Here is an 11,376-nt window from a genome sequence, read left to right as displayed (position 1 = left end):
TTCAGTCCTGCCTGGCGGGAAGCTGTGCTGCTTCAACACAAACTAATGCAACAGATGTTTTCCAAACATTTCAGAAGACTGATGGGTGATCATTTCAGGAAATAAGTGCAAACACACTTTTTGGTAGAAGTATTGACTCACTGGAAAAGACTCTGATGCTGGGAAGGATTGGGGGCAGGAGGAGAAGGGGACGACAGAGAATGAGATGGCTGGATAGCATCACCGACTCGATGGACATGAGTTTGAGTGAACTCCGGGAGTTGGTGATGGACAGGGAGGCCTGGCGTGCTGTGATTCATGGGGTCGCAGAGTCGGACACGACTGAATGGCTGAACTGAACTGATACATTACTGAAGGCTATCTGGCAAGGGTTACCAAATTTAAAATAAGCACCCAACTTTTGACCTGGCCATTCTACTTTCTGGAACTCATCCTACAATGAAAGTGAAAGTCGCTCAGTAGTGTCCAACTCTTTGCATCCCCATGGACTGTACAATCCATGGAATTCTTCAGCCAGAATACTGGAGTGGATAGCCTTTCCCTTCTCCAGGGGATCTTCCCAACCCAGGGATCAAACCCAAGTCTCCCACACTACAGGCAGATTTTTTATCTGCTGAGCCACAAGGGAAGCCCTCATCCTGCAGAAATACTCACAAAGATGTTTACATACAGATGTTCAGGTGGCACTGTTTTAACAGAGAAAAAGAGAGAGGGAGAGAGAAACAACTCCAGGAGCCATAGGCATGCAAATGACCAGATGACTAAAACCTCACAATATACCCAAAATATTAAGTAGCTTGTATCCTTTAAAAATGGAGGTCAATCCATAGATGCAGACATGTGAATTCTGAAATGTAGATAAAAGAAAAATAATTATCACAGGGCAACATGTACAATATGACCCTCTTTACATAAAAAATAAGATGTGAGAATCAATTTCATCTCTTCTTAGAAGAGTGATGCCTTGGTTTCCCTACTCTCCCTTCCTCAAAAACAAAAATGAAAACAAAAACCACACAATTCAGAGATAAGTCATAAAAAATAAAAGTCATGTGTTATTTATAAATCAATCATACAGTAAAATAATTATTTTAAAAGGTCACAAATACAACTGTTGCATAAAGTCAGCTTGGAGTCAAGTACCTCTTTAAATACATTGCATATCATCTCTATTTTAGTGTTCTTTTCCAAACAGATACGGTTCAAACTCAAGAGACGGCTTTATCATTTCATACTTGATAAAAAGTCAACAAAACTGGCAATAAATAGTCCAACAATAATTTTTAAAAATACTAAGTGGTAAATACTATTCTTAGTTGTGAAAAAATCTACTATTCAGACAACCTGAAGATTTCACTGAAGTCAGTAAAGACACAAAATTAGCTTTCCCACACTTAAAATGCTCCTCATATTTTCCTTGAAGTGATAATGATACATACAAAAGCTCAAAGCATTAATAAAGAAATGATTGGAAGTCCCAGTAAGTCAATGAACAGACTTTGTTCTGAGCTGGATGGGAAAGAGACACAAAACGTTCTGTTTTGCTTCATTTTTCAAAAATTGCCATGGCTCCTTGTCATGTGGAAGCAGTACCCAGGCCAAAGGTTCCCAAACACTGGAGTGTAAGAAAGACTTGTTAAAATGTAGGTTCCTGGGCCCTACCCCAGACTCTGAGCTCTTATTCCTGAGTATGATAAATCTGCATTTTCAAACAAGACACATAATGATTTTGATGAAGTGGTACAAGAACTCCACCATTCAAACTTGTTGCCCGTTGGTTGGAAACCTGACTTGGGGCAGCTCCCCCACCTCTTTAGTTTCCTCATCTGTGAAGCCAGTCAACTGTACTGATCTTCTCTGAGGGCCCTGGAGCCCTAATACAGCTGGACGGACCCCAGATGTCAAAGAAACGTAGTTGCAGCTAAAATCATAAGCCTTCACGCCAAGACTAGTCTTTGCACATCATGGGGGTTTCTGTCTTTTCTGCACCGTCTGAAAAGTCCGCTTCGATCAGTTCCATTTCTGGGCGCCCCTGAGTAGAGGAATTCTGAAACTGCCATTCCACGTGAATTTGGGGGACTTTCCTCATGCAAACAGGGAAGCTTCCGGCAACCCTGAGAGGTGCTGCATATACATGGTATGTGGTGAAACCTATTTGGTTAGGAAACAACAGAAGCATCTCCGGAGTGGTAAGCAGGCTCCAAGGCCTCCAACAGAACTTCCACTGAGGAACTGGACCACTCAGTAGGAGGAGCCTTTGACACTGGTTGAACTCGAAGAGTAAGAGCTGGATTTCCCCGAGAATTTCTTTGACGAGAGGGATACCTGCATCCGCTTTACGGTTCGGACGCTCCGGCAGAGGAGTGCGTTCTTGGCGTGATCCCGGAAGTCCTGTGAAATGAAGTAATAGACAAAGGGGTCGATGCAGCTGTTGAGGGTGGAGAGGCAGAGGGCGACGATGTACAGGGCGTAGACGTGACTCTGGCCCCAGGTCTTGATCAGGAAGTAGTGCACCACGAGCAGAAGGTTACTGGGAGTGAAGCAGATCAGGTACATGGCCAGGACGGTGACAATGAGCTTGATGGCCCTCCGCCTCTTCTTTCCCGAGCTCTCATCCATGGCAGAAGACTGGAGGGTCCGGATCATGAGCACGTAGGCCGAGGCCGTGAGGAAGGCTGGGAACAGAAAGATTCCGATGGCCAGAGACAGGAAGTAATTGAACATGTCTCCCACCAGCACCTCCTCCGGCAAAACGTCGTGACAGGTCGTGATGTTAAGGGCCGGGATGTAGGAGGTCTGCTTCACGACGTACAAGGGGATGGTAAGCAGCAGAATGAGCAGCCATATTCCCAGGGAGACGCCGATGGCAATGTTTGCCTGCTTCTTGGGGTGCACCATGGGGTTCACGATGACCCAGTATCTCTGCACGCTGAGGCAGGTCATGAAGAGGATGGAGCAGTACATGTTGCCGTAGAAAAAGCCAATGAGCACCTTGCAAAGAGACTCCCCGTAAATCCAGTCGTTGCCGTGGATGTGATAGGCGATCTTCAAAGGGAACCAGGTAACCGAGAGGAGGTCGGCCAAGGCCAGGTTGGCCATGTAAATCACAGCGGGGTGCTTCTTCTTTGTTCGGAAAAGAAAGACCCACAGGGCCATGCCATTGCTTGGCAAACCAACTGCGAATACGATCGCATAGACAACTGGAAGAAAGACAGTGGTCAGCTTTCCAGTGAGGACGGAGGTAGAAAACTCATCCACAGAAAAGCCTGGTTTCACTGTCACTCCTCTGCCAGTGGCCACAGGTGAGTTATCCACGTTACCAATGAGGCTTCGTCCTTTAGACAGTCTCTTGTTTCCTGCACGAGAAAGGCAAGGCAGTCAAGGGTCATTACAGAAATCAGTGTTTCCACAGAGATGCTGGTTTGTCCAAATACAAGCGCTTCAGAGAAAGAACGGCTGGTGGGCAGGTCACGGGCAAGATGGTGCCCAGCACTTCGGTTATTACCGGAAAACTCGGCCGAGGAGAAGAGGAGGACAGCAGCTGAGGAGAAGTAGCTGAAGTGAAACGTACTGAGCAAGAACGGCAGAAGCCCGAGAGGACGGCGTGTTAGGCGAGCTGCCTTTCTCCAGGGCAGCGCAGATGAAGAGGGTTTCCCGCACGGCGTGAAGGAAGAGAAAGCAGACAGACAGGAGGGAGCCCCAGAATGCTTCCGGGGCTTTGGATGGGTGGGGGGATTACTGGGATTTCTATGGTCTGGATTTGGGTGCCTGCTGTGTTGTTTTTGTTGCTGTTATTTTTTTAATCCTAATTTTCTATTCTTTAAGTCTTTATGAACTTGTTACAATACTGCTTCTATTTTATGTTTTGGTTTTTTGGCCACGTGGCACATGGGATCTTCGCTCCCTGACCAGGGATCGAACCTGCACCACCTGCGATGAAAGATGGAGTCTGAACTTTTGGACCACTAGGGAAGTCCCCCTGCCGTTTGTGTGTGTGTGTGTGTGTGTGTGTGTGCATGTGTGTGTTTTTACAGTGGGTATTTTTTTTAATGGGATGGTTATGATGTATGTGTACAACATAACAATGATTGCTAGGAATCCTGGAAAAAACTAACAGTATATCATTTAGTTCTACGAACTGGCCACACTCATTAGTTTCCAACTGTTCTCATAATGGCCATCTATCTCATTTGTGCTGCAAGACAACTCAGCCTCGCCCATCATTCCTTAGCCCAAAGTCCAACACAGCGAGGTTCCTGGGAGCTCAGAGACACTGTCTCTCTAGACACAAGGGCAGCCTCAGCCAGGGTACGGGTCTCCCGCTTCTCTGAGGGCTTCCTGGAGACCTGCCGAAGAAGAAGAGCGGGCAGCAAGCCTTCTGACCTCAAGGTCACCAGGCCGCTGGGTGCACGATTTCTGTTCAGACAAATTTGTATTCTGACATTTAAGCAAGTAATATGCTAAGCTTTAATAACTTCTACTCTCATCCCCATATTATGAATTAAACTTTAGAAATCAGGAATGAATGGCATGGCCAGCCTACACCCTGCCCCAACCAAGTGTTCATCGACCTGTGGAACAAAGTGAGGCGCGATGTAAAGACACAGAAGGCCCTGACTTCAATCCTGGGGGAGAGCAGCCCTTCACCATGGTACGCTTATACCAGGGAGGATGTTCAACCTACTCACAAGCTTATCTGATAACTTGTATGTGTTGTCATCATTTTTTCCTCTTCTACCTAAGACATGCTGGTGGGAAGGTAAAGTGGCACAGTCACTGTGCAAAACCATCTGGCAGCTCCTCGAACGGTTCACCATAGAACTGCCATACAACCCAGCAATTCCTACTCCTAAGTATACACCCAGGACACAAGAAAACACACAGACCTGTACAGGAATGTTCAGAGCAGCATTATTCCTTAGAGCCCCAAAGGAGAAATAACCCAGATGTCCATCACCTGATGAATGGAGAAACAAAATGTGGTCTATGCCTACAATGGAATGTGACTTAGCAATAAAAGGAAATGAAGTTCTGATACATGCTACAACACAGGTGAAGCTTAAAAAGATTATGCTTTTGAAAGAAGCCTTAGGCGTATATATGGTAGGGGTCCATTTATAATAAATGTTCTGAATAGGCAAATCCACAGACAACCACAGATTAGTGGTTGCCAGGAGCTGGGGAATGGGGCAAACTGGGGGGATGATGGCTAAGGAATAGGGTGGAGCATTTTTATAGGGTAAAAAAGTATTCTAAAGTTGATTGTGGTGATGGATAGATTATCTGTGAATAGTCTAAAAGGCACTGAATTGTAGACTTTGAATAGGTGAACTGTATGGTTTGCAAGTTACATCTTAATAAACCTGTTAAAGAATGACACCTGATGGAAGGCAGGAAGTAGGCTGAGGTGTCATTACTAAAGCTGACTGAGGGGTACCAGGGATCACTGCAATATTCTACCCTGTGTCTAGAATTTTCCATAAAAACAAACATACACTAGGTCACAAAAGTTCATGCAAAAAGAGATAAAAATCTATTTTAAGTAAGGATACTAAAATAAAGAGGGTGGGGGGGGAAGGAGCCAGAAATACTACAAAAAGGTAGGGAAGGATTCAAAGAGTGAGAAAGATTTCCTGAGAATATTCGCACATACAACCCTGAATGATTGCAATCTAAAATACCATTCATATTAGCTGTGTTCATCGAACCAGTGGCAGAGCACACAACTAGCATGCCACCTGGTGTAACTGAGCAGCGCTAGAACTACTCATTACGAACACTGGTCAATGTCGAGCTGCTGCTCAAAGTTCCCTGAAGCCCTTCCAGCACAGAGCATGGGCTTCTACCTCATACAGTGTCCTAAACTCACAGAACTTGCCTAGAACGGATGCCATCCCAGCTTCTAACTCTATAACCCATCTGTAAACCAGACAACATCATTTCTGTTTTACAGGGTGAAGGTGAACTACTTAATAAACACTGAAATGCAATGACACTCACAATATAGTGTCAATTGAAAAAGCCACTGGTGGAATAATATGCTTCCATTTCTATAACAAAATTATAATTTGTCAACAAATCTGCAGTCTAGGAAAACACCCACTACACCATAAACTCTGGCCATCTCTAGAGTAAAATGGGTGGGGAGGGGAGAACTTTACTTTTTTTACCTTTATACCCTTCTATGTCATTTGGAATGCTTTTTCAGAGGTGTGTAAACTGGTGTAATCTATTCGAAAGGCAATTTGGCAAAATATCAAAAATTTTAAGTGTGCTTGCCCTATGACCCACAGTTGGGAATTTGTGCTGCATGTATACTAGCTAAAGTGTACAAAAACAGTGCATGTACAAGAATATTTACAAAAATAATAGTTTCAATGTCCATCGAAAAACAAAAAAAGGTGAGTTCAATAATCTATGGTCTTTATACAATGAATAATGTTCCCCCTACAAAAATATGACAGATTTTCCTGTATTGACCATGACTAGATCGTATAGGTTAAAAAAACTGTAGGACAGCATGTACAGTATGAGCCTTCTCCTGTTACACAATACATGTACTTCTGCATAAAGAAGTCTGTCGTGAGTGAAGAAGGGAGAGAATGGGGATGTTTCACTTTTAACCTTTTTGATTTGCATTTTTAACTTTAAAAACATTACCGGTTCTTTGTTATATTAAGCTTCCTCCTATGGCCCACCCTCCTAACATAAGCAAGTATAGAACAGCTACTTTATTTGTTTAAACTCTCCTCTCATGTTCTTTCCTCTATTATCTTCCTCACCCCCAAATATTTTGCTCTGAACTTTGGGAGCACAGATCAAAAAAGAAAAGCTTCCATTTCTTGGTACCCTCTCTAGGGACACTTTAGTCAAATTTCTTGTATTCTTTCAGGATGAACTGTTTTCCTCTCAACATTTGCCCAGCTAATAAAACTGTAAGAAAGTCAAACACACACTTCACTAAAACATCACCTATCAAAATTAATTAGTAACTACAAGGTCAGGCAGGTGACCAAACACAAATTTAAGGTCCCATCTTCACGTTCATTGCAGTGTCCTTTCTTATTACAAAACATGGAAAATAGCCCATGGGTCTATCAACAGAGGACCAGTTAAAAATTATTATACATACACTGATAACGTTTTAGATTCATAAAAAAGGTTTTGTATTTACTAACATGCTACTGATGTTTGGTCATGATGTTTACTCATTACTGATGTTTACTTTTACTCATTGGAAAAGACCCTGATTCTGGGAAAGACTGAAGGCAAAAGGAGAAGGGGGCAGCAGAGGATAAGATGGTTAGACAGCATCATCAACTCAATGGACATGAATCTGGGCAAACTCCAAGAGATATTAGAGGACAGAGGAGCCCGGCATGCTGCAGTCCATGGGGTCACAAAGAGTCGGACCTAGCCTAGTGACTGAGCAATGACAACTGACTGATGTTTATATAAACACATAGTTGTACAAAGATTTTTTTCTCTATTTATGAATACCTATTTTGTGCGTGGATGTCTGAAAGCATGAGAAGGGCTAGAAACCAAAATATTAGCAATGCTTTGGGTAATGAGGGTGATTTAATTAATGCCACCTCCTTTTTGGACTTATTTTTCCTTTACAGGAATCACATATGGCTTGTATCATTAATGACCAATTACAAAGGGAACACAAGTTTCAATGTCCAAAAGAAAAATGGAATGACTGCATTACAGGGGACTTCTCAGACTTGTGACATGGTGGAAAGAAGTAAGTACTTAAAAAAAGCTAACTTAAATGCCAAACTGCAATCAACTGCCAGGTAACTCTGGGCCAGTCCCTTTACTTCATTTTTCATTCACTATTTACTGAGGTCCTTTAGGGAAAGAGATGTGTTGGACTGTGGTGATGGAGGTGTCGTTAGGGGTCCCTGGCCTCCTGAAGTATGTGATCCAGTTGGGGGAGAGGTAAAACTATTTACAGAAATAACTATCCATCACTCAGATGGTAAAGAATCCACCTGCAATGCAGGAGACCAGGGTTCTATCCCTGGGTCAGAAAGATCCTCCAGAAAAGGGAACGGCTACGCTCTCCAGTATTCTTGCCTGGAGAATTCCACGGACAGAGGAGCCTGGCGCCTGGCGGGCTACAGTCCCTGGGGTCACAAAGAGTCAGCCACTAACACACACACTCTTGTGACAGAAAAGAAAGCAGGGGTATGATGGGCAGTTTTCCTTGCCTCTCCCCCTCAATTCAGCAGCCCCCATCTGTGAAATGATAAGGTTACTCTCTAGGCTGAGTTCCCTTCCATAAGGCAGTGTTTTGGGGAAAAACCTTTGGGAAGAAAGGTCTAGGATGTGTCTTGCTGCAAACTGAGGGGATACATGAGGGCCAGACTGAAGGGGGTGAGCACAGACAGGTGCTGAAGGTCAGAAACACTGGTGATGCCATGTTTCTTAATCAAAATCAACTTGGTTTCAAGTTGTGAAGAAAGCTCCATCTGCCTAAAGTCTCACTGTTACTGAACTGACCCTTTAGCAAAGTTACCCTGCAAAGGAATAAAAGTAGGTGGAAGGGGAAAAAGTGCAATATTGAATAGTCCTGTTTAACAAGTAACTTGATCTCTGTCGTGTTGTTAAATGAAGTTCGTCTTATACTTCAGAAATCCTCCCGGCTCCTGTCCCTCACTTTGTAAACAAGAACAAGCCAAACACTCAGGCAAGCTTCCTATAGGAACCGTCTGAATTATAAAATAGAGGAATCCACATCCTCACATTTTATAGAAGATGTCTGCACATACTAAGCCTTGCTCCTAAATGTTAAATTTGTAAGTTTAAAAACAGAACGGTAAAGGGACATGTATTAGTTTCAGTACTTCCAGGAAACAAATATCTTTATTCTAACGCTGACAATAAAATGTGTACCACGGGTGTAGTTTTTCAAGTATCCACCATAGTAATACTCTTTTGTGTAACTGCAGAAGGAAAAGAATCACATTCTTCTGATTCAAATTCACAGTGATTTGCTCTTTTACACTGCCTTCATGAAGAGGATAAAAGCGAGAACCTGTCTTAACAACAGGTCTACAAATTTCGCAGGGAAACAAAAACTTCCCTTTTAAGGCTCCCCATCCGTTAGCATCACAGTACGAGTTTGAGCAAGCTCTGGGAGTTGGTGGACAGGGAAGCCTGGCGTGCTGCAGTCCACGGGGTCGCCAAGAGTCGGATACGACTGAGCGACTGAACTGATCTGAAGGCGATACCCGGCCTAACAGCGCCCACGCCCTGCGCTCCGCCAGGGACGGCTCCCGGGTACTTCCGTGCCCGGGGCGGGCAGCCTCAGGCCTACGGACCTGGTGGCGGCCAGTGTGGCACCGAAGGGCCGGGAAACCCGGGGCCCAGAGGTCACCTGGTCGAATGTAAAGCAGGGTTCAAGAAGTTCCTTTCGTTCACCTGTTCGATTGGCCTACAACCCGGAGTGAGCGCCTGGCACCCGAAGAACCCAACGGGGCCCGGCCCTGGCTTCCCCACTCCGGCCACGAGCCGTCCCAGAGGAGCTGCCGGCCCCGTGGGGGGGGGGGGGGGCAGGCAGGTTGAATGCCGAGGGCTGACCCCAAAGAGGGGCCTCCAGAAGTTGCAGAAGGCTCAGAAAGCGACTCTGAAAGTTCCCAGGCCGCGGGCTCCATCCCGCTCCTTGGGGCCATCAACTCGCTAACTCCGCGGGTCCCGCAGGACTAGGCAGGAAAGAGTCTGAAAAGTGTGCGAAAGCTGTTTAATGACGAGTGTTTGCCAAGAAACCTCGCGGCGCGGGGGGGGCCGAGGGACTCAACCCCCTGGTCCTCCGTAGACGCGAGCACCCCGCTCGCCTCCGCAGCCTTCAGCCCCTGCCGGTGGTCCCAGCTGGGGCCCTGGAGACCCCCCGCTCCGAAGTCGGGAGCGGAGCCGCCGGGAGCGGGGAGGCGGCGGCGGCAGCCGCCCTACACCCTTCGCGCATCCAGCCGGCGCCCGCGACCCCCGCTCCCGAGCAGCAAGACCCCTCCCGGCCGAGCCTCTCACCTGGAACGGTGCGGTTGCAGGAGGCAGAGGCCGCCAGCAGGAGGACGCCCCCGAGCAGCCACGCCACGCTCGGGCTTCGCATCCTTCCAGCAGCGCCGACGCCGGGCGGACCGGGAGCCCGCCGCCGCCACAGCCCCGAAGCTCAGAGTCGCCCTCGCCGCTCGGCTCGGGTAGGAAGCCACCCTCCCGCCTGCCCCTGACTGGAGCCTGCGCGCACGCCTCCCGGGAACCGGGTAAGTTTCAGTGAAACTGCAGCCTCTCGCCGCACCTGCACGGGGCCACGCCCCGGGGCCGGAACGCGCTGCTCCGCCCCGCGGTTCCGATACCTGGAGTCCCGGGCCGGCACCCCCGCCCCGCGGGCGGCGCGCTGGGGGCCCCGCCCCGGCCCCGCCGGAAGTGCGCCCGCCTCGTAGAAACTGTGCTGTAAAAGACGCTTACTCCTTGGAAGGAAAGTAATGACCAGCCTAGATAGCATATTAAAAAGCAGAGACATTACTTTGCCAACCAAGGTCCGTCTAGTCAAGGTTATGGTTTTTCCCGTCGTCATGTATGGATGTGAGAGTTGGACTGTGAAGAAAGCTGATCACCAAAGAATTGATACTTTGAACTGTGCTGTTGGAGAAGACTCTTGAGAGTCCCTTGGACTGCAAGGAGATCAATCCTGGGTGTTCACTGGAAGGACTGATGCTAAAGCTGAAACTCCAATACTTTGGCCACCTCATGCGAAGAGTTGACTCACTGGAAAAGACTCTGATGCTGGGAAGAATTGGGGGTAGGAGGAGACGGGGACGACAGAGAATGAGATGGCTGGATGGCATCACCAACTCGAGGGACATGAGTTTGAGTGAACTCCGGGAGTTGGTGATGGACAGGGAGGCCTGGCGTGCTGTGATTCATGGGGTCGCAAAGAGTCGGACACGACTGAGCGACTGAACTGAACTGAACTGAATCTTCGAAGGGTTGGAACACTCTCGTCGTGGAATCACCACTGCCTGCACAAGTACGAAAACCGCCTTTAACCTTGAATGACTCCTGAGGAACCAGCGTGGTCCACCCGCATCCCCCGCCCTTCCTAAAGGGCAGACAGTCGAGGCCCGGGCTCGCTGCAGTTATCTTGGGAGAGGCCTCTCAGTGTCGTCCGCGCTGTGGGATGAGGGGTGACTTTCTAGTCTGCGTTGGCAGGATGGACGCCTGCGGGCCCCCACCAACACGAAGGGGAGCAAGCAGGGGTCCGGGCCTGCCGGAGTCATCAGGATCTGTGTTTAAGTTTCGTCTCTGCTGTTTACTAGCTGCGACCCCTCATAAACTTCTCACCCCTTCTAGGAGCCCTTCCCTGTCTGT

General features: G+C 47.3%; 1 protein-coding gene across 1 annotated transcript; it reads right to left on the bottom strand.

Moving 5' to 3' along the window:
* Positions 1-1,032: 1,032 nt before the first annotated feature.
* Positions 1,033-10,340, bottom strand: F2RL1 (F2R like trypsin receptor 1). Its single transcript, XM_055436466.2, has 2 exons — positions 10,036-10,340; positions 1,033-3,356 (listed from the first exon to the last, which is right to left on the bottom strand). Exons 1-2 carry the CDS (start codon positions 10,115-10,117, stop codon positions 2,242-2,244), a joined length of 1,197 nt encoding a protein of 398 aa, XP_055292441.2. The 5' UTR covers positions 10,118-10,340; the 3' UTR covers positions 1,033-2,241.
* Positions 10,341-11,376: the final 1,036 nt, after the last annotated feature.

Source organism: Moschus berezovskii, chromosome 9 (genome assembly GCF_049115385.1).
Source record: "Moschus berezovskii isolate FMDL1 chromosome 9, NW_MosBer_1.0, whole genome shotgun sequence".
NCBI lineage: Eukaryota > Metazoa > Chordata > Mammalia > Artiodactyla > Moschidae > Moschus > Moschus berezovskii.
The sequence above is the reverse complement of the archived record's forward strand: the minus strand, read 5'-3'. Positions and strand labels throughout refer to the sequence as shown.